The sequence below is a fragment of the Tachypleus tridentatus genome, chromosome 12, assembly GCF_004210375.1.
Source record: "Tachypleus tridentatus isolate NWPU-2018 chromosome 12, ASM421037v1, whole genome shotgun sequence".
NCBI lineage: Eukaryota > Metazoa > Arthropoda > Merostomata > Xiphosura > Limulidae > Tachypleus > Tachypleus tridentatus.
In genome coordinates this window covers 117576454-117600389 of record NC_134836.1, presented here as the reverse complement: position 1 = coordinate 117600389, position 23936 = coordinate 117576454, and the positions used below count along the sequence as shown (strand labels likewise).

At 37.8% G+C, this 23936-nt stretch overlaps 1 protein-coding gene across 1 annotated transcript in view; it reads right to left on the bottom strand.

Annotated features, from left to right (window-relative positions):
- Positions 1–23936, bottom strand: part of LOC143234467 (receptor-type tyrosine-protein phosphatase N2-like) — a 562455-nt gene that overhangs the window by 132735 nt on the left and 405784 nt on the right. Inside the window, exons 7-12 of the mRNA XM_076471857.1 lie at positions 20654–20823; positions 16680–16800; positions 5785–5904; positions 5020–5209; positions 4376–4462; positions 4034–4113 (exon numbers count right to left, since the gene is read on the bottom strand). Coding sequence (XP_076327972.1) covers positions 4034–4113; positions 4376–4462; positions 5020–5209; positions 5785–5904; positions 16680–16800; positions 20654–20823 — 768 coding nt within the window. The remainder of the gene's footprint in view (positions 1–4033; positions 4114–4375; positions 4463–5019; positions 5210–5784; positions 5905–16679; positions 16801–20653; positions 20824–23936) is intronic.

Genomic DNA, 23936 nt, shown 5'->3' with positions numbered 1-23936 from the left:
CCCTAGGAAAGTCTTGTTAAGCGTTTGATGGGATAATGCTGGTATGATCCACTTTGAGTTGCTGCCACTTAATGTAACGATTACATTAGACTTCTACTGTCAACAGTTAGAGCACTTGAATGTTGCACTAAAAGAAAAGAGGCCTGCTTTGATCAGTCATAAAGGTGTTGCGTTACACCAGGATAATGCACGGCTCCATACAACAAGGATCACATCTGTAAAGATTGAATAGCTAGACTGGGAAAAACTTCCACATCCTCCTTATTCTCCAGACCTTGTTCCATCTGATTATTATCTATTCCAAAGTTTACAGAACTATCTTGATGGAAAAGGACTTGGAACACATGAAGATGTCAAAACTACCCTCTCTACATTCTTTTCCTCCAAACCCCAATAATTTTATAGAAGTGACATTCAGAAGCTTGTGAATCGTTGGCAGGAACTAATTAATAATAATGGAACACACATTATTGATTAAATAACATTAAAAGTGTTTGAAATCTTTTCTCTTTTTCTGAACCTAAAACCGGACATTACTTAAGGGATGACCTGATAGTTAGTGATGGTGTAGTAGCCACACATGACCTAAAGTTTGATGGTGTTTTCTCTCTCTCTCCTAAAATGCAGTATCAAAAGAAGATGGATTAGTATATTTAATATGTAAAAATATTTCCAGTTTCGTACAAACAAGACAGACTATCTTTCATCACGACAGTGACAACAGATAATAAAACTTTGGTTAAATGGATGAATCGATTGGAAAACAATAAACATACGAGCACACAGATAAACATGAATACCTACTGTAAATTATTTGGTTTTGCTCTATTTCCCACAAAGCCACTCGGGGACTATCTGCGCTAGCCGTCCTTCAGATAGAAGCTTCAGACTAAAGAGAACACAGCCATTCAATATCTCCCGCCGCCAACACTTGGACTCCGCTTGTCGACCGTATCAAGAAGGGTTCGACAACCTTTTTTATATTCGCGGGTCAATTTCCTACCAAACCTATAGTCTGGGGATTAAAGCTACATAATTGGGTTAAGTACGGTCACAATAGTTGTTTAATATAAAGCTTCCCACTGTCTACGATAGATCCTCAGTAAATTATATGGTGCTGAATGAATAGCTACCATTTCAAGATTCTTAGAACCGTGTTGGCCACGACTTTGTTTTGGAACTGAAGGATATCACAACAGTAAAGTATGTGGTCAGATACTGAAGGATCACTATAGTAAAGTATATGGTCTGATCATCTTGGTCAGATACTGAAGGATCACTATAGTAAAGTATGTGGTCAGATCATCTTGGTCAGATACTAAAGGATCACTATAGAAAGTATGTGGTCAGATCATCTTGGTCAGGTACTGAAGGATCACTATAGTAAAGTATGTGGTCAGATCATCTTGGTCAGATACTAAAGGATCACTATAGTAAAGTATGTGGTCAGATCATCTTGGTCAGGTACTGAAGGATCACTATAGTAAAGTATGTGGTCAGATCATCTTGGTCAGATACTAAAGGATCACTATAGTAAAGTATGTGGATGGATCATCTTGGTCAGGTACTGAAGGATTACTATAGTAAAGTATGTATATGGATCATCTTGGTCAGATACTAAAGGATCACTATAGTAAAGTATGTGGACGGATCATCTTGGTCAGGTACTGAAGGATCACTATAGTAAAGTACGTAGACGGATCATCTTTGTCAAACAGATACTGAAGGATCAGTAAAGCATGTGGACGGATCATCTCAGTCAGAAGGATATTAGCAAGGGATCACATGCATTTTTACTTACCTCGTTGAACAAGAAGGGCACATAAGCCCAACAGCTAATCACAACAAGTCACATGAACGTGGTTTGAAACTAAGCTGGAATATTATATACACTTTCATACTTTGGGGAGAGGTTTGACAAAACTGTTGGCGGTAGAAACAAAGAAAGTTGATCTCGTTGACTGCTTGTGCAACAAAATACCTGTTCCCGATACATTCTAACGTTCCTTACAGTAACATGTTTTATATTACTGGTACATTCCATCTTTAGATTTGAGAGTACATCATGATACAGAGTTTTAGTAGAAAAATCCTAGCTCCAGTGAGAACTTGCATCTATCACCATAGCAACAGATCAATCTTCTCCATTCACCAAACGAATACCACGGTAACATAAATTAAACAGCCTAACCCTTGTTTAGAGTGGAAATGTGTGGGGGATTGATGGTTATATTTGTTGATGTAGCAAGTCTTATACCAACTTTCCATGAGCGAAATTTAATTACTGTTACGTTAAAGATAAACATGAACCGAAACTTAAAAAGAAGGAAAACATTATCTTACTATTTATTTCTCCCTAAACATTGTTGCCGTGGAAGTAAGAGAAAAAACAAACCCATCTTAACAACAGTTCCAAAGCTACAGTGTCATTTTATACTGGCCCGTCATTGCAAGTTGGGTTAAAGCGTTCAACTCGTAAACTGAGGGTCACGGGTTTGAATCCCCGTCGCACCAAATATGCTCGCCCTTTCAGCCGTTGGGGCGTTATAATGTTACCATCAATCCAACTATTCATTGGTAAAAGAGTAGCCCAAGAGTTGGCGGTGAGTGGTGATGACTAGCTGCCTTCCCTCTAGTCTTACACTGCTAAATTAGGGACAGCTAGCACAGATAGCCCTCGTGTAGCTTTGTGCGAAATTCAAAACAAATCAAACCAACCCATGGTGAAGCCTGATCATGACAACGTGTTAAACAGATGTATAACTTTATTCACGAGTTTTGCATCGTTTATTGAAATGTAATTTGTTTTAAGTACGTTCCTTCTTCAGTTTCGTCTCCGATTAATTGGTCAGTCGTGAACTTTAACAACAAACCAAAAAGTTCCCAAAGAAATGTGTAAATAGGTCCACACCTGATCCTCATCTTTCTGTTAAACTTCGTCTACTATCTGTTGTTGTGTCCACTGTGAGGAATCGAGCCCCGAATTTTACCGCTGCAATTCCGTAGAATATCGTTGTCTCAACCTTTGTACATGTATTTATTTGATAATCCGAAGAACTATCAACATTTAAATACGTTTTTTTTTTATTTTTGTTGTGCTTTGTTAATACCGATATGTTTAAATTTTCGTTACGTCCGTCAGTGCAGGCCAGGTATAACCATGTAGTTAGGGCGGTGGGCTCGAAATCTGATGGCCACGGGTTCGAATCCCCGTTACAGTAAACATGCTCGCTACTTCAGCTGTGGGGATGTTATAATGTTTCGATCAATCCCACTATCCGTTGGTAAAAGAGTATCCTAAGAGTTGGTGGTGGGTAATGATAACCAGCTGCCTTCCCTCTAGTCTTTCACTGCTAAATTAGGGACAAGTAGCGCAGATAGCCCTAGTGTAGCTATGCACGAAATTTAAAACAAACAAAACCACGATCACCATCTTAATTTCACTTATATCTTTGTATCAATCTATGTGGTAGGACTTTCTCTAGTGGGATGCTAGCAATAAATAAATCTATCCATGTCTAGTATTCTATCATGACTGATTACTGTGTTTGAAGCGAGTAGTTTTGAAAACAATAATGAATGTTTCGTTTGTTTTCTATCCAATGGGCTCTCTGTGCTCTCCCCCATCACGAGGAATGAAACTAGGTTTCTTGCGCTGTAAATCTGCAGACACGTGACGCTGTGCCACTGGGGAGCAACAGAAATATAATACAGTCTAATAATCTGATGAAATTACAAACGCGAATCTGTGTAACAGATAGACAAACAAACAAAGCTTTCCACCAGATGGCGTTCATTTAAGTCAATATTTCCGGAGGTTATTCGACTGTTTACGGAGGGTTTAGTTGTTAGTGCTGTTCTAGAAATAAATTATTTGTCATCTTTACACAGGCAAAATAAAAATCAAGTAAAAAGTTCCTGTCATACTTGAACCACAACATTTAACTTCTTGGTTAAATAATTTACAATCTGTAAGTTCCTTTGGTAAACAATAACCAATATGGGAAATTTATGAGTGAAAACAAAAACTTACCAGCTTTTCTTGCCACAGTAGATGCGTTAAGTCCTTTTGGATTTGGATTTACTTTGAAAATAACTTGCTTCTTTTTAACTCTGCAGACAGAAATAAAACAGCCTGTTATACACAATAAACCTGATACAGGAGCTAGATAAGAATATAGTGTAAACCTCTTATTGGAATTAACTAGGACTATCAGATGATTTTAACATTTTGTTGAGAGTTATATATAGATTTTTTGTACTTTGTAACAAAGTGCACAACAAACACACGATTTCCTTCTTCACAATGTGTTGTCTTAACACTGATCGTTCCATGTTAGAACTTCACATTTTAAACATATAATATTGTCTTTACCTGACATTTGAAAATGTTCCTCTTGGTAGATTGAGAAGTTTTTCTAGACGTTTCGCTAGATGTGAACCTTCCTCCATTGTCAAGGTGCTACGTAAAATAACAATCAACACCATTAGAAACCCTTTAACTATCACAGGTAAAGTCTGTTTTATAAAGTAAAAGCATTTGTTATCTATCCTGTTCAGACTCCATTGTGAAGCCAGTTTCTATAAAGTAAAAATGTTTATTTATATCCATACTTTTGAGGTCACAAAGTGAAGTCATTTTTGACAAAATTTCAAATATTTTACACGTCGATAGATATGTATTGATAATTATTGATTAGGATTTGAATTACAAATTGTTCCCCGAACCTAGGTAACTCATCATGTATGAAAATAATTGTCCACTAAAGATGTTTCCTATGTATTAGAATAAATTAGCCTTTGGCTGGTTTAGGTAATTCTTACCCTCGGTAAGAGTTAATGTACTGACTAGTTATATGTTATGGTACCTCATCAGTAATTCTTATGATTTACACTAATGATGGTTGTTTTGGGGATCCTGTACCTAACGACTGTGTTAAAAAAAACATAAAATCACAACAGTAACATTATTTAATAAGAACCATACAGGTTAAAAGCCTTTCAAATAGAATCACTTACCTGTCCATCAGCAAGTAAGCAAGACTTGAGTCAACTGCTTCGTACTGACCACCGCCGTTACCAATTGCATCAGCAATGACCGGCTTGAGGTGTCCCGATGGTGTGGATACAGTGGTGGAAATTGGGTAAGGCAACACTTCTGCAAGTGGCTCGTTTGTTTCGTTCTTGTCCACTTCACTTGTTTTCACAACTAAAACCAAAATCAAAGTTTTAAGTCTGTAGTTGCTTTATTAAGTTACGTAGTGTTTTAAGTTCAAGACACACAGGATTGGTACTTTCAAACATCATTTTCAAGTGACACAACCAGATGTTAGCAGTAAGTACTGTTGTCCTGTCATTTAAGTACAATACCTAGAATTAATTCAAATGGAAAACGTTCTACAAGTACACTTGAAGTTCACTGGTGGATAAAATAACTACTTTCAGTATTAACATCAATGAAAGGTGATATCACTACTTTTAGTGTTAATCTCAGTGAAGGATAAAAGTATCACCCTTAGTTTTAAAATCACTTGTTATCATAACTCAAGTCGTTTCGTTCAGTTCCAAGCCTCTATTTCTGCTACCAAATACAGTTAATAAGTCTGATGAGTCCGTGCACACAAACAGACAAACATATAGAAGGTATTAATACTAACAAGCGAAGGTCGATGATTTTTTAAATCTATAATGATGCCATATACGGATAAGGTTTCCAATAATTACTCGTTTCAATAAGGATTATTGTTATGTCCTATTTTTTTAAATTCTCGTAGGCTTAATTACCTTCAGACTCGTCCCTAAACACAAACTCCTCCGGTTTAATGTCTGTTGTCATGGAAACGGACGAGAGATGCGGATTAGACAGACTCTTGGTGACGAGCTGCTTCAAAGCTAGTTCGTTTTCTGAAAATTAATAGGTACGTAATTATATAGAATTATAACTCACAGTATACCTTACAACACAAAGAGAATTCTTATAAACTGAATAGTGTTGGTTATTAAATACTTAAAACATACAGTATACCTTACAACACAAAGAGAATTCTTATAAACTGAATAGTGTTGGTAATTAAATACTTATAACTCACAGTATACCTTACAACATGAAGAGAATTCTTAGAAACTGAATAGTGTTGGTTATTAAATACTTATAACTCACAGTATACCTTACAACATGAAGAGAATTCTTAGAAACTGAATAGTGTTGGTTATTAAATACTTATAACTCACAGTATACCTTACAACACAAAGAGAATTCTTAGAAACTGAATAGTGTTGGTTATTAAATACTTATAACTCACAGTATACCTTACAACATGAAGAGAATTCTTAGAAACTGAATAGTGTTGGTTATTAAATACTTATAACTCACAGTATACCTTACAACATGAAGAGAATTCTTAGAAACTGAATAGTGTTGGTTATTAAATACTTATAACTCACAGTATACCTTACAACACGAAGACAATTCTTAGAAACTGAATAGTGTTGGTTATTATATGCCTTTATTGTTTTCGTCTAGAAACTGAATAGTGTTGGTTATTATAATTGTTTTCGTCTAAAAAAAAACGATACATTAGGACATTAGCTGCTGCTTTTTATGTGGATATCGGAGTTTTCAATACTGAATTTGACCCTGTTAAAAGTAACAGAACGTTCCAAAAAGTCAGTTGAACATGATGTCAGATTTCTGTTCAAAGTAATAAAATGTTAGAATCGGGATAACAAAGCACGTGTACTGTCTGTTGCCAAACACGAACTATTATTTCCTAGCGAACTACCCAACAAAAACGATAGAAACATCTTGAAAACCTGATCAAACAGACATTGGAACAGACGGTGTGTCCATTTTCTGTGATAGTTATTTTAAAACTTCATAGGGTGAAACTCGGTTCAACTGTTAACACGTTTGTGTTTATTCAAAAATAAACAGATACACAGATAACGCAGATATGGCTACGTCACGGTACAGGTATTAATAACATACACACATGACGGAAATATGGCTATGTCACGGTACAGGTATTAATAAAATACACAGATGACGGAAATATGGTTATGTCACGGGATAGGTATTAATAACATACACAGATGACGGAGATATGGCTATGTCCCGCTACAAGTATTAATAACATACACACATGACGGAGATATGGCTATGTCACGGTACAGGTATTAATAACATACACAGATGACGGAGATATGGTTATGTCACGGGATAGGTATTAATAACATACACACATGACGGAGATATGGCTATGTCACGGTACAGGTATTAATAAGACACACAGATGACGGAGATATGGCTATGTCACGCTACAAGTATTAATAACATACACACATGACGGAGATATGGCTATGTCACGGTACAGGTATTAATAACATACACACATGACGGAGATATGGCTATGTCGCGGTACAGGTATTAATAACATACACAGATGACGGAGATATGGTTATGTCACGGTACAGGTATTAATAACATACACACATGACGGAGATATGGCTATGTCACGCTACAAGTATTAATAAGACACACAGATGACGGAGATATGGCTATGTCACGGTACAGGTATTAATAACATACACACATGACGGAGATATGGCTATGTCACGGTACAGGTATTAATAACATACACACATGACGGAGATATGGTTATGTCACGGTACAAGTATTAATAACATACACAGATGACGGAGATATGGTTATGTCACGGGATAGGTATTAATAACATACACACATGACGGAGATATGGCTATGTCACGGTACAGGTATTAATAAGACACACAGATGACGGAGATATGGCTATGTCACGCTACAAGTATTAATAACATACACACATGACGGAGATATGGCTATGTCACGGTACAGGTATTAATAACATACACAGATGACGGAGATATGGTAATGTCACGGGATAGGTATTAATAACATACACACATGACGGAGATATGGCTATGTCACGGTACAGGTATTAATAACATACACACATGACGGAGATATGGCTATGTCACGGTACAGGTATTAATAACATACACACATGACGGAGATATGGCTATGTCACGGTACAGGTGTTAATAACATACACACATGACGGAGATATGGCTATGTCACGCTACAAGTATTAATAAGACACACAGATGAAGGAGATACAGCTATGCCACAGTACAAGTGTTAAATAAGATACACAAATAACGGAGATATGTAGGTATGTTACGGTACAAGTGTTAAATAAGATACACAAATAACGGAGATATGTAGGTATGTTACGGTACAAGTGTTAAATAACATACACAGATAACGGAGATATGTAGGTATGTTACAGTACAAGTGTTAAATAGCATACACAGATAACGGAGATATGTAGGTATGTTATGCTCCACACATATTGCCTCGAAACGCTACACTATTACTTAATACTGTTATATAAGATTGTAAGTTACTACGATTTAGCTACAACAACCACTAAGATGTTCCAGCACCCCATGTGACACCACTAAACGTGTGCTGGGACATTTGAATGTGTGTTTCCAGTACATACATTCTGATTGGTTGTCGTGTTAATTATACAACTAAAATTCCACCAATAATAACGTATTTCTGAAGTACTGTAATGGAAAACAGGTTTAATTTAGTGAAATATTTTTATCACAAGTTAATGATTATACAATATAATTAGACGGACAGAAACAGCTACATATCTCAGTGTCGCGTTTATTTTGTTAAATTTAGCCCTAGCTACACAAGAGCTATAAACATTATCCGTGCCGGGTTTTGAACTGAAAAGAGGCAGCTAGCCAACACCAGGCTCTGCCAACATTGGAGCTATTTCGCCTGATCTATTAGTAAGATATTACTATAACTCTGGCAACACGACCACGGTCTCAAACGTGCAGAGTACCTTATCGAGGTAACGGGTTGCAAACCTTGGATTTTCGACTTTACCGTCTTAGAACGCCAATCAAATTCGTTAAAGGTATTTTTAATATTTTTAAGTCCACAAATAGAGAAAGGTCAGCATAAAAATCATGTATTCTAAACCATGTTAGTCTTTATATGTAATGATAAACGAACAAAAAATATGTGAGCATTCAGAGAGTTACGACGCTTCGCGCGTTACTACCGCGGTTGTACACATATTAAACTCGAGAGCAGCGGTAAAACGCGTCTCCCTACGCAACAGTAGGAATCCAGTGAGTACGCTTGAATACTGAAGTGAACCTTGTCCGTGTCTTGGAAGTGCTGTTAATTAATAGGACCCTGCACAGCCTGGGTACTGCCGGGACTAATTATTATTTATGATTGAAGCTTAGTATTGTGTTCGCCAAGATGAGCAATTTGAAGGACAAAAAAAAAAAAAAAAAAGCGCGTGAAGCGTGCTGCGATGACGAAAGCCGGTAATGAAAAACGTATGTATATATTATGAAATCTACGATAAGGCTTTGTCACTTTTGACTCTCATTTCCGAATTCAAATGAACTTGCTTAATAATCGTTCCCGTTAATAATGTTACCACGACGACTAAAACTTTAAATAATCATGTTGCTATGCTGTTGATGTAGTAATAACATAAAAACTTAATTGTTGTGACCTAGCTTTGAGAGGAGCTGAGAGATGTTTGTTTATCAAAAAAGCCCGAGAGTGGGTAGAAACGGAAAAGTGTCTTACAGCCACTAGTCTTGAGTGGATATTTTCGTATATCCAAGAATATCGAAAACGAGATAACCCACGTTGTTTCGAGTTAGTGAGGAGTTATATTGAAGTGTACACTTTGTTAATATGCAGAACATACCAATAGTAACGGTTGATTAGTAACGTCATCGTTACAACTGTGCAAATAATAACAACGCGATATTAACAATAGAGTTGGCCCAGCATGGCAAAGTGGTTAGAGCACTCGACTCGTTACCTGAAGGTCGCGGGTTCAAATCTCCGTCATACCAAACATGCTTGCCCTTTCAGCCCTGTGGGCGTTATAATGATTCCATCAATCCCACTATTCGTTAGTAAAAGCGTAGCCCATGAGTTGGTGGTGGGCAGTGATGAGAAGCTGCTTTCTCTCTAGTCTTAAACTGCTAATTTAGAGATGGCTAGCGCAGATAGCCCTCGTAAAGCAATGCGTGAAAATTCCAAAAAACAAACAAACAACGGAGTTTAGTAACAGTTGCTATGCGATGAATGTCTTTACAGTACGTTAACAAATAGTTATATGGCCAAATGTGTATTTTGTATCGTTGGTTTTATATGACCTCAGTTGGTCTGCTGGTCATTTACAACAAATAAGCAAAGAAATATTAGTTAAAAATTACCAGCTGTCTTAAAGAGATGTAATGCATTAATAAGATTTTCGGCGCAGTTTTACCCGCTTCACAACAAAGATTCTGAAGGTGACTTTGCAGCCTTCTTCAACGAGTAATGCAAGCTTCTACGTTATAGGTGGCGCTATAATAACATCACACTCTGTATGGCTTACAAGTGGGTTTTTGAAAGCGTCTCTTGCATTATGGTTAAGTACACAGTTTACTTAGCAGAGTGGTTAAATACTACAAAAAAACAAAATCGAATGTAATACATTAAGTTCAAACGAATCATGTTAATACATAGAATACTGAAAAGTACAGCAGTGCTCTGCTGAAAGAGCCGCCAAGATATACATTTCCAATTCTTCAGTTTGTTCAGCTCACTTTCAAATTTTACCGCACCGATAACTAACGAATAATGTTTACAGCGTGTGTCTAGCTATAACAAAAAATTTTAATGACTCAACAACGCATGCGTCTTCAGGGACGCGGAGGATCCTTAATGGTAAAAAAATAGTAAGCCTATAAACTTTAATGTAACTTGGCAACCTGTTGAATTGGGGAAAAAAATAATTTGTTTCAAAATGGGCAATAAGTGAAGTTGTTGTGAGTGAAGATGTTGTGAGTGAAAGAATGAGTGAATTTTTTTTATCAGTTTTGGAAGATGTTCTTCAAGGTAAGTATATTTGACTGAAAGTTCCCTTACCCTACTAAAAAAAACATTTAATGGAACGTTACAATAAAAGTTTAGACTTTCTTATAAAGTGTGTTACACACCCAGTCCACTTATGAACCTTTTCTCGGAACTATGGCATATTTCAAGTCAATTTTTTATTAAGTGCAATATGTTTCAATTTGTTCCTTTGTCAAAGATAAGAGAGGCCTGAATTTCATAAAAACATTTTTTTTCTTTCTTTGCTTGACGTTTTATTATATTTTACAGAGTATCGTCTTTTTCTAAAATATTATTTAATCTTCCATTTTTTAAACAGTAGTCTAAAATTCGAAGTTAAGATACGGAAGTTTTACCAACGCTTTTGGTACAAAGTTTGACAATTTTGACAACAACGTTTAATTATAAACAGATGTATTATTCAAATAATTTAGTTCTGTTTTGTTTGGAATTTCGCACAAAGCTACGCGAAGGCTATCTGCGCTAGCCGTCCCTAATTTAGCAGTGTAAGACTAGAGGAAAGGCAGCTAGCTAGTCATCACCATCCACTGCCAACTCTTGGGCTACTCTTTTACCAACGAAAAGTGGGATTGACCGTCACATTATAACGCCCCCACGGCTGGGAGGGCGAACATGTTTGATGCGAGGGGGATTCGAACACTTGACCCTCACGTCTTAACAGACTGGCCACCGGATCTAATTAATGTAATGTAAGTAAATGTAGTTTTCTGCTACAACTTGCAGTAATTCTACAAATAAAAAAAAATATTATTTTGATATATTTTGCATTTTTAATGATGGTTACGTGGTTGTTCAAATTGACCGACTTCACATAAAACAAAGGTAGTGAACATAGCAGATAATATGTGAATATTTATCGAAAAAATGTTAGAAATTTTTCTCGGAGGTTTCAAAAATTATAAAAAAGAAATCTGTTTTTGTGTGTTTTCTTACAGCAAAGCCACATTTGGTTATCTGCTGAGTCCAACGATGGGAATTGAAGCCCTGATTTTAGCGTTGTAAATCCTTAGATATACCGCTGTACTAACGGGGGGCTTTTAGGTGGAGAAAAGTATTTTTAATCTTAGCATTAAAACTGCTTTACACTCGAAACAGTGACTACTTTGACTCCATACATTAAGCATTAATTTTTAACAATAATACACAATTAGAAAATCTGAATTTTTCTGTACAAAAGACTTGTTTCCTGAGAGGTCGCCAAATTTCATGATGATACATAAATCGTAGGGCCTGCAAGGCCAGGTGGTTAAGGCACTCAATTCGTAATCTGAGGGTCGCGGGTTCGAATCCGCGTCGCATCAAACATGCTCATCCTTTCAGTCATGGGGGCGTTGCAATGTGACGGTCAACCCCACCATTCATCGGTAAAAGAGCAGCCCAAGAGTTGGCGGTGGGTGGTGATGAGTAGCTGCCTTCCCTCTAGTCTTGCACTGCTAAATTAGCGACAGCTCGCGCAGACAGCCCTCGCCTAGCTTTGCGCGAAATAAAAAAACAACAAAAAACCCACACATACATAAATCGCATCGTATCGGACGATGTGTCGATACATTTGTATAAAATAGTTATGCGAGACCTATACATAATACAGATCTAGTCATTGCCAAAGATAAACCACGGTCGGACGAGAATAATTTTATTTTTGTTTCTGAATGAAGGACGCATCACCATTCTTCTTTACTAATCGACTTATCGAGGCATAATAAGAAAACGTCTGAATATAAAATAAAAGTCAAACTGTAATCGTTTTAGTGCAGCTACAGTTTGTTTGTCTGTTGTTAAGCGCAAAGACTGAAGCATTGAGGGGAGGGGAAGCAATTACTGGAATTAGCAATACAGCAAACATCCATTATTACAAGGGTTTTGATGATTCCGTAAATGAAGCAACCTCCCCCATATCTTACATACTTAGCATTCTTCCATACAGCTTCACAAGCTACAAGGAATAATATATCTTTATTTATATTCGGAAGTCTGTCAGGCTGTGTAATTCACGGTTCAATTACAAACAGCACCACAGCTGACACTGAAGTTGGAATGCTTATGTATTAAAATTTTTTTTTTTGCTCAACATTCTTTTTAGTGATGAGGTCGTTTGTTTTTCTTTATGTTTTTTTTTTTAATTTCGCGCAAAGCTACTAGAGAGCTATCTGCGCTAGCCGTCCCTAATTTAGCAGTATAAGACTACAGAGAAGGCAGCTGGTCATCGCCACCCACCGCCAACTCTTGGGCTACTCTTTTTACCAACGAATAGTGGGATTGACCGTAACATTATAACGCCCTCACGGCTGAAAGGGCGAGCATGTTTGGTGCCACCGGGATTCGAACCCGCGACCCTCAGACTACGAGTCGAACGCCTCAACCCACCTGGCCATCCCGGGCCTGGTATTCTATCAACATCGTTTAGAACAATCAACTTAATGAGAATCGACAATTAAGACGACCCGCTAAGAAGTACCAGTGTTTTTACTAATTGCGAGGTACCTCATCACGTCAATAGAAACGAAAAAAGTAGCATCTTATTGGCGAAAAAAAATCAGCAAGGCGTGGCTTCAAATATACAGAAAAAAAAGTAAAATTTATATTGGTTTAATTTTGGCCTACGTAATCAATTGAAGGATGGTACCTTTCTTACACGGCTAATCCTCAGTGTAGGCGGATATGCGTCCCCGAATATCCACCCAGAGACAAATACGCAACGGAAACGGAAACCTAAGAATGTGCACTGCATATGAAAATTACAATTTTATAATTGGATGAAGTTGTAGGTAAGCCGAATTGGCAAATTCTACTTACTGGATCTTTGGTATGAATTACAAGTCTTTTCAGTAAGGGTTTCGTCTTATTTGAATGTAAAATCATATCTTACTACTCGAGACCTGTGATTAATATACCCCCACTTTCTCAGCTGAGATATGTAAATATTTTACTAGACTTGTTGGCTTTAGCCTAAAACCACATTAGGCTATCTGCTGTGTCCACTGCGATGAATCGAACCCCGGATTTTAGCGCTTACACTATGATAACGTTACTAGTTCCAATGCTAATGTTCACGTATGCTTCTCACTTGATGCAATTTAACGCAACGGTTCGTGTGACGTCACAGAAAAGTCGAAACACGCTCGTATCTGGTGTTTCAAAACAAATCAAACTCGTGGCAGAAATTTAGGGTTAGAAATCTTTCAAAAAATCTCAAAACGATTTCGGGGCCTAAAAGATAACCCGGAATGGCCAGAAACTTCTGCGTCTCTGGTGTTTATTTTGTTTTTAAATTTCAAGTTGGAGGACACACGGGGTCAGTGACCCAAAAGTCAGACAAAGTGATCTATGATCCAGAAATAGAAAAAAGGGTAACAAGACAGCTGCACATGTCCGAATATCAGGATTGCTTTAACAGTACAACTCCTACAAAGCTTAGGAGCGTATGTCGTAGCACATGCAGGCTTGAACCTTGGACCTTTTTATAAGTAGCTATACACACTAACAAGAGGACCACAAGTGATCCACACTTTTACGTAAATGATCATATACATAATGTGTACTAAACACACATCAAGAAATCAGCCATTGTTAACACTTGTAAACCTGACGTCTGAATATCTTGTAGTTTTACAACAGTTACGATTTCTCTGGACCATGTAGCGTTACAACAGTCACGGCTTCTCCGCACCATGTAGCGTTACAACAGTCACGGCTTCTCCGGATCATGTAGCGTTACAACAGTCACGGTTTCTCCGGATCATGTAGCGTTACAACAGTCACGGTTTCTCTGAACCATGTAACGTTACAACGTCACGGTTTCTGTGAACCATGTAATGTTACAACAATCACGTTTCTATGGGCCGCGTAGCATTACAGCAGTCACGTTTCTGTGGACCATTCAGTGTCAGAGCAGTCACGATTTCTCTGGACTATGTTTTACTACACTTAATTAATAAATGTTTGAATTAGCTATGATTTTACCACAGAAGTCCTGGGTAAATTACTGACATTAATTACTTATTATAAAGCGACGAGTTTTACAACTGGAGGAATATAATACCTCGATGTAAACAGTCTTAGCTAGTCTCAGAAACAATAGAACGATACACCCAAAAAAACTGTATTTTTAGTATGGAACAAATTAGAGAACATTCTTACAGTGGCGTAGCTAGGGTTTTCAGCGCCCGGGGACAAAGTCAGTTTTCGCGCCCCCTCATGACAAAATGTAAGCCATAAATCCTAATTATGTAACATCAATTTGCCTCCCCCCCCCGATGCTGCGCCCGGGGACAGATGTACCCCCTTGCCCCCCCCTAGCTACGCCACTGCATTCTTATTTCCATACAACACACTCTGTCTCACTAAACCAACTGCTCATTTTAACACCAAATCTCACAAAGTTTGTCTTGCCACACTCCTATTACCACCTTTTTTATCTGGTAATATCATCTTGCAATACACGTGTGGCACAGACACATGTCCAAATCAGTCCAAATTACTAAAAAAAAAAAAAGAAAAAAAAAAGACGAACCTCTCATTAAATTTGTAATAACGTGAACCGAAACACTGGAGACGCTTCGAGCACATAATGATGGGGTCTGTGACACTAATAACAAAGGAACTGTTTAATTAATCTAATTATCGCTCGTGCATCAAACACTGCTTAATTCAAAGAGACCCACATCGAGGCGATGCGTAAAATTGAAGATTAGGTCTCGTTGGCTGAATGGTAATCATGTTTGACACTAAACAGAACCAATATTTCAGTAGGTCAGCTGAAAGGAATCCGAAGGCTTAGTTATCAGTTGAATAAACAAAACGCTTGCTTATTGTGTATCTGTTCAACTTCATCTCAGCAAACAAAACGAACCACTAATATTCACTGCAGAACAATTTTCATACTAACTGGTATCCGGGGGAGTCGGTGATAAGTCTGTGGGCTCATAATGCTAAACAATAAGGTTCGATAATAGCGGTGGACAGACACAGACGGTCCAATGTGTAGCTTTGTGTTTTCAAGTCCAGAGAAATATTTTTAAAAAGTTCATAGAATAAACAAAATAATTTGAATTTGGTAAAACAAATGGACTAATTTGGTTTGTTTATTTGTTTTTGAATTTCGCGCAAAGCTATTCGACGGCTAGCGCAGATAGCTGTCCCTAATTTAGCAGTGTAAAACTAGAGGGAAGGCAGCTAGTGATCGCCACCCACTGTCAACTCTTGGGCTACTTTTTTTGCTAACGAATAGTGAGATTGACCATCACATTGTAATGCCCCCACGGGTGAAAAGGCGAGCATGTTTGGTGTGACCCGCGATCCTCAGATTTCGAGTCAAGCGCCTTTAACCACCTGGCCAGCTCTAATCTGACCAAGGTATACATTTTAAGAGATCTAAAAATGGGAAACAGCAAACTATCTAGTTTCCATAAGGCAGGAAAACAAAGTTACATGTATCTAACCATGAGTCTTATTGGTTAATACGTTAACGAAAGTAGCTTTTCGTACGCATACTTCACTTCACCATCTTTTTCTCTTAAAAAAAATTAAAATCTTTGAAGTTTCACATACACATTTTTCTAAAATGATTTAAAAATTTTTAAAGTCAAATTTTGGTAAATATTTTGCCTCGGAAATTATTTTATATTAATCTACGCTAACACGTTTTAGATTAAAAACAAACAACAAATTCCTAGCATCTACTCACCTACAGCGTAGTGGGAAAATGGCGGATGCTGACCAGTAGCGACACCTGAGGTTAGTGAGGGGAAACTATTTTCTCCACCGATTCTGAGAGCTTTCATAATATCACTTGGAATTACAATGTCCTGGGCAAAAACAACAGAACAAAACTGAGAGATATATCGGTTTTTCTAACAAGTAAATTACTTACAAACTTTTATAATGTAATAAAAAAGAACGAATACAATTAACGAAAAAAACAATAATGTTATCCAAATTAATCAACTATGAATGAGCCTGTATATTGTTTGTTTGTTTTGAATTTCGCGCAAAGCTATTCAAGGGCTATCTGCGCAGAAAAGGTAGCTAGTCATCACCACCCACCACCAACACGTGAGCTATTCTTTGACAACGCATAGTGGGATTGACCATCACGTTATAACGCCCCCACGGCTGAAAGGGCGAGCATCTTTGGTGCGACGGAGATTCGGATTGGAACCCGCGACCCTCAGATTATGAGTCGAACGTCTTAACACATTTGGCCATGCCGGGTCGAGCCTGTAATATACAAAAAGCCGAGTTTATAATACTGTTTATTATATATGTAAAAACGAGCTGTTTTTACATATATATTTTTCTTTACAAGTGGGTTTTCTCGTCATCACTGAATACTGTTTATTGCTTATATTGTTAGGACAGAACTAAACAATGGACTAATTGCCCTCTCTTCGTCCCGGTGAATCGAACCCTGAATTTTAGCTTTTAAAACGTCGAAACATATCGTCTTTTCATGATTATTTCTCCACGTTCACGGAATTCTGGGACTTTTATACAGACACCGAGGAATTTCCAAGAATATTTTAAGTTTATTGAAGTTTCAAAGCTTCGGTTTGTTCTTAGAAATAGTGCAAAACAACGTTGAAAATATTACCCGCTGTCAACATTCACGTCTCTCCACACACATAAATCAGCAGCCCCCTGTAGTACAGCTGTATGTCTACCGACGTTACCCGCTGAGACAGCGAAAGATATCGAAACTCGGTTTCTAGCGTTGTAAGTCCGCAGAGATGTGTGTTTGTCTTATAGCAAAGCCGCATCGGGCTATCCGATTTGTCCATTTAGGGGAATCGAATCCCTGATTTTAACGTTGTAGATCCGTAGACCTTTCGCTGGGCTACCTGTACTCTGCCCATTGTGTAGCCTTGTGCTTAATTAGAAACAAACAAACGGTTTAAGTTACCAATCATTAATTATTATTTGAATTTTTTTAAACTATTAACTATCTCTTGGTTCAGTTCTTTGGACACAGTAAGGTATATGGTGTTTGTACCGCCATTTTTTTTTTTTTTTTATTTCATAACAGTCCCTCAGAAAATAAATTTCCAGACTTGCTACGGTTCAATTTACCCAAGTGGACAAGGAGCAGGTATCCCAGTGCGTGGCTTTGTACTATAAAAAACCAGAAAAAACATAGACAAGGAGGTCTCTCGAATCGAAGTCATATGACCTACAACAGGTAATATTCAAGAAACTGTACACTGTTGAGTCGAGCGCAGACCACTGGTTAGCGATTAAATGTGGAACTGAGGTTCGCGCACTGCACTTTGGGATAGTGAATATGATGTAACAGTCAAAGCCCACCATCTTATCTAACAAAGTAGTCAGAGTTGTCAGTGGGAGGTGTTCAGTACGTCTTCCCTCTAGTCCAGTAGTTCTCAAAGTGTAGTCCAGCGTCCACTGGTAGTCCATGAAATGGTCCAAAACTTAAGTTACCGGTGCGCAACGTCACGGCTAAAGCCGTATAAGAGAACAGAAGAGATAGGGTGTGTTTACCTATAGGTGGTCTGCGGGATTTTTTGTCCCACCGAAGTGGTTTGGAAGCGAAAAAGTATGAAAAATGTCGGGCTGTCTAAAAACATTTGACCACCAGCGTTTACACAGGAAAGGTTTTGTTTTTTTTGGTTTTTTGAATTTCACACAAAGCTACTTGTGTGCAATCTGCGCTAGCCGTCCCTAATTTAGCAGTGTAATACTAGAGGGAAGGCGGCTAGTCATCACCACCCACCGCCAACTCTTAAGCTACTCTTTTACCAACGAATAGTGGAATTGACCGTCATATTATAACGCCCCCACGGCTGAAAGGGCGAGCATGTTTAGCGCGACGGGGATGCGAACTCGCAACACATGAAAGAGACGTGAACCATAGATTTTTGAATTTACATTCCAGACAAGCAACTGCTAGGTCACGGCCGGTCATTTTTGTGTTTGTAACTTCATCTTAGAACTATTCGATTAAAATTTTCAAAGAAAAGAATATTATGATAAAGAGGGCGTTAAAACTGTTAATCAGAAGCAGTTAATAAAGATTAACATCCTATAATTTTTTAAACAATCGCCACAGTAAAATTTAGCACGACCTAAATAACGTGGCACATTCTTGCAAGGTTTGTATATGCATTACGAAGCCACTAAGTTCATCTTCTGCTGATCCGTCAGTAGCACTCTGACGCCCACGATAAAAAGATGCTCAGTCACACTTATAACGCACCCACAAGTCAAACTGTGGATAATATTTTGCGGTAACTCGGTTCACCAGCTCCGAAACTGGTAGGAACCCCGAATGTATATGTATCTACTTCACAGGGTATGGATGGATCTTCACCAAACCTAATTTGGAAATTCTACGTTCATTAGGCCCATGGAAACATACGAACACGTTTCCGTCTTACGATTTATATGGGTACTGTTTTACCACAATGTCTCTCCTGGGTCCGAGGATGATACCTACACATATCCAGTGTTGCTGTTTTTACGGACGTTCTTACATTTCTCACACTTACATATACATACGCGTGTGTGTGTGTGTGTTTTCGTATAGCAAAGCCACCTCGAACCCCTGATTTTACCGTTGTAAATCCGTAGACTTACCACTGAACTAGCGGGGGAATACATATAACAGAAGCAACTTTTCATGTCCCAAGGTAACCTTTCATTAAACATATATTTGCATAATTTCCATCCACGAAACGAATATTTTAGCTAGTTACTCATATAAATAATAAATATTTAGAAATGTGGCGGATGAACGGAAACTAGTAATGACTCGTATAATATGGTCAATTAAACGTAATCACAAACACTCTTCAACCAAAACTATTTAGATTTTTCTTACGTGATACGTCATTTGGCTTACAGTGCACTGCATTATACGACTGACTGTATTTTATTACAGTATCGTATTCCAGTGTATCAACTGGTCGCTGATGGTGGAAGGTTATTTCTTTAAATACATTATTATAATGTTTCATGGCGTTTTTCTTTCAGACCACCTTCGCTAGTACAGCGGTAAGTCTACGGATTTATAACGCTAAAGTCAGGGGTTCGATTCCCCTCTGTGGGCTCAGCAGATAGCCTGATATGGCTTTGCTATAAGAAAAACACAAACACCTTCTTTCAATGCACTGTTTCAATTAAATAATTATCTATTTATTTTCATCACTGATTTGTTTATTTTTTAATTTCGCGCAAAGCTACTCGAGGGCTATCTGCGCTAGCCGTCCATAATTTAGCAGTGTAAGACCAGAGGGAAGGCAGCTAGTCATCACCACCCACCGCCAACTCTTTTATTAACGAATAGTGGGATTGACAGTCACATTATAATGCCCTCAGGGCTGAAAGGTCGAGCATGTTTGGTGCGACTTGGATTCGAACCCGTGACACTCAGATTACGAGTCGGACGCCTTAACCCATCTGGCCATGTTGAGCCCTTCATCAGAGATGCTTGTTGTTGATTAAAGTAAGCTTTAAGTTATGAAAAGAAGTTAAATGTTTCACATATATTTGGTTATATGTGTTTCCACTTTACCACTTGAAGAGATATCTCAAGCAAACAATAATACCCTTTCCTTACGAGGTCTTTTGAAACGTCACCCAAAACGTTTAAAAACTTCGTTCTCGCCAAAATATTTTTATCATGCAATAAAAAAAAAAAGTCCTTACATTTCGGTTTCCCGTTTCCGACGAGTCAGGCTCATGAACATAATAAGCCGGACCTGGTTTCTTTGCATCGTAGCGCATCGGCCGCTCAAATTCGTCTTTAAATTTCTCTACCGGATCCTGTTCTATTTCCGGGTTTCCATTGTCTACTGCATTTATATGTTCTCCGAGTTCTATGTGATAAAAATGTTACTTTGAAAAAATGTTCCAAAAATATTTGTCTATACACGTTTCATGTTAGAGTAAAACTCAAAAGCCCCCGGATTGCAAACGCATATGAAAAAAATTATTACTTTTAGAGACACGAAACAGTGTTAAGTTAAATTTAACATTTAAAAAAGAAAACGTAATCGTAAGGAGAAAAAAAACCATTATAGTACGAAGTAAAATCGATAACAAAACAGTTCTACCAGGAACAATGGCTGATCCGAACTACTTGTTTCAACATTCACAGCGTTTCAGGTTGGCATGCCCTTCATCTGGTTGTTTTAGAACTGAATCCAGAGACAAGTTACGTCATATACGTAAAACAAACAAAAAACATTACGGTACAAAATAAAAATGGAATAGAGATGAAATGTATCTTAGTACTACGAGTATCCGTTGTGTAGGAAAACATCTACAGACACTACAAACTAGTTCCCTTTCACATTTATCGCTGGTCAGTTTATATTGCCCTAAGCGCGTGACACAGTTTACCTTTGCTTGAATTATCCGATATATATTAATATATATATTCGAAACATGAATATAGAAATTTCTATTCGCGCGTGATAGCTGGTGACGTTTTCAGTATCTATTAACTGTCGTGTTTGTTTGTTTGTTTGTTTTGGAATTTCGCATAAAACTACACGAGGACAATCTGCGCTAGCCGTCTCTAATTTTGCAGTGTAAGACTAGAGAGATGGCAGGTAGTCATTACCGCCCACCATCAACTCTTGGGCTACTCTTTTACCAACGAATAGTGGGATTGTCCGTAACATTATAACGCCCCCACGGCTGAAAGGGTGAGCATGTTTGGTGCGACGGGGAGTTAAACACCTTAACCCACCTGGCCATGGCGGGCCATACAGTTTTTGTAATATATACACATAGACTAATATAAAGCTATTTAAGCCTGACGCACTACTTGTACTGTTATTCACTAGATTAGTCTTACTACAACAAGCATACACATACGGTTTATATTACTTAATGGAAAATTATAATTTTGACAAATTTGTGGAAATTCAGCTTGTTTGTTTGTTTTGAATTTCGCACAAAGTTACACGAGGGCTATCTGTGCTAGCCGTCCCTAATTTAGCAATGTAAGACTAGAGGGAAAGGCAGCTAGTTATCAACATGTTAGCCCTTTCAGGCGTGTGGGGGTTATAAGGTGACGTTCAATCTCCCTGTTCGTTAGTAAAAGAGTATCCCAACAGTTGGAGGTGAGTGCTGATGACTTGTCCTACACTGTTAAATTAGGAATGGCTATCGAAGATAGTACTCGTGTAGCTAGGAGAGACATTGAAAAACAAAACAAACAAACAAAGGTTCTCAATCGCATTTAGATCAGGACGTTCACTAGACCAATCCAGAACCTTGAGGTTATTCTTTTCTAACCTTTCTGAAGTTGATTTTCATGTGCGATATGGATCTTTGTTGTTTTGGGAAAATCCAGTTGCATTAACCGGTTTTGCATTTGACGATTTCAAGCGATTGGTCAATATTCTTTGGTTTGTTACGGAATCCATTGCACCATGTATAAGAAGAAGGCTTACCATTAGATCAAAAAGAGTCTTGTAAAAGGATATATTGTCGTCTCCATTCTGGACAATCTGTAGGTTGTTTACCCTGTTTGTTCTTTAGAAGACCTTTAACAAATACGCCCACCAACAGCATGACCTAACATCTAGACCTGTGCTTCATCAAGGTTTGAGTGGAACTAGATTCCATCATCCAAGTACTATTCTCCAAACTTTTCTCAACTGTCCTTGAGATATTTCCTTTAACCTGTAACCATGGAAACATTCACCATGCAAGACTCAATCAACGCTTGAATTGGAAGCCTCAGTTCCACTTCCAGACAATTTACTACGAATACGATGAACAGCCAATCTCAGACTTGAAATACTTGAAACTGGAATACTTGAATACTTGCAAATTTTTAAGCCTTATCCCATATTTATGGTAATTAATATATTTATGCTAAACGTACTCAGATTCCCCTTTTAAACTGTTAACAATGTTGATTTGTTGGCAGTGACAACGATTATTCTTTCACACCTTCTAAGAATGTCCATCCAGAAGTTTTTAGACCAGCATGTCCATGTGTGTTAAAAAGTTCGACTCGTAATCTTAGGGTTGCGGGTTCGAATACCCGTCGCACCAAACATGCTCGCCCTTTCAGCCGTGGAGGCGTTATAATGTAACGGTCAATCCCACTATTCGTTGGCAAAAGAGTAGCCCAAGAGTTGTGGGTGGGCGGTGATGACTAGCTGCCTTCCCTCTAGTCTTACACTGCTAAATTAGGGACGGCTAGCACAGATAGCCCTCGTGTAGCTTTGCGCGAAAACTAACAAGAAAGTTTCTAGAAGCAGATTATGTATCATTTCTAACAACATTTCTTGTGCCTTTCACACAACACTGCTGTAGTATCAAACAGCATGAATATTATTAAACTAGAATTTGTGAACTTTTGTAACAACAACACAAAAAACAAGAGCAAACAACACTCTTGAAAGAGATAATTGTTGAAACATATTTCTAGTGTTTTTCTATCCCATCCATAAAAACAGTTTGTTTGTTTGTTTTTGCTACAAAATATGTCTTATAACTGTTTTTTAAAATTTTCTTAAAATTATAATTGGGCTGTAAACTTTAGGGTTACGTAAACTTGACGACAACTGGATGTACAGACATAGCTGAAACAGTATTTAAATGTAAACATTAGGGTTACGTATACTTGACGACAACTGGATGTACACACCTACCTGAAACAGTATTTAAATGTAAACTTTAGGGTTACGTAAACTTGACGACAACTGGTTGTACACACATACCTGAAACAGTATTTAAATGTAAACTTTAGGGTTACGTAAACTTGACGACAACTGGTTGTACACACATACCTGAAACAGTATTTAAATGTAAACTTTAGGGTTAGGTACACTTGATGACAACTGGTTGTACACACATACCTGAAACAGTATTTAAATGTAAACTTTAGGGTTAGGTACACTTGACGACAACTGGTTGTACACACATACCTGAAACAGTATTTAAATGTAAACTTTAGGGTTAGGTA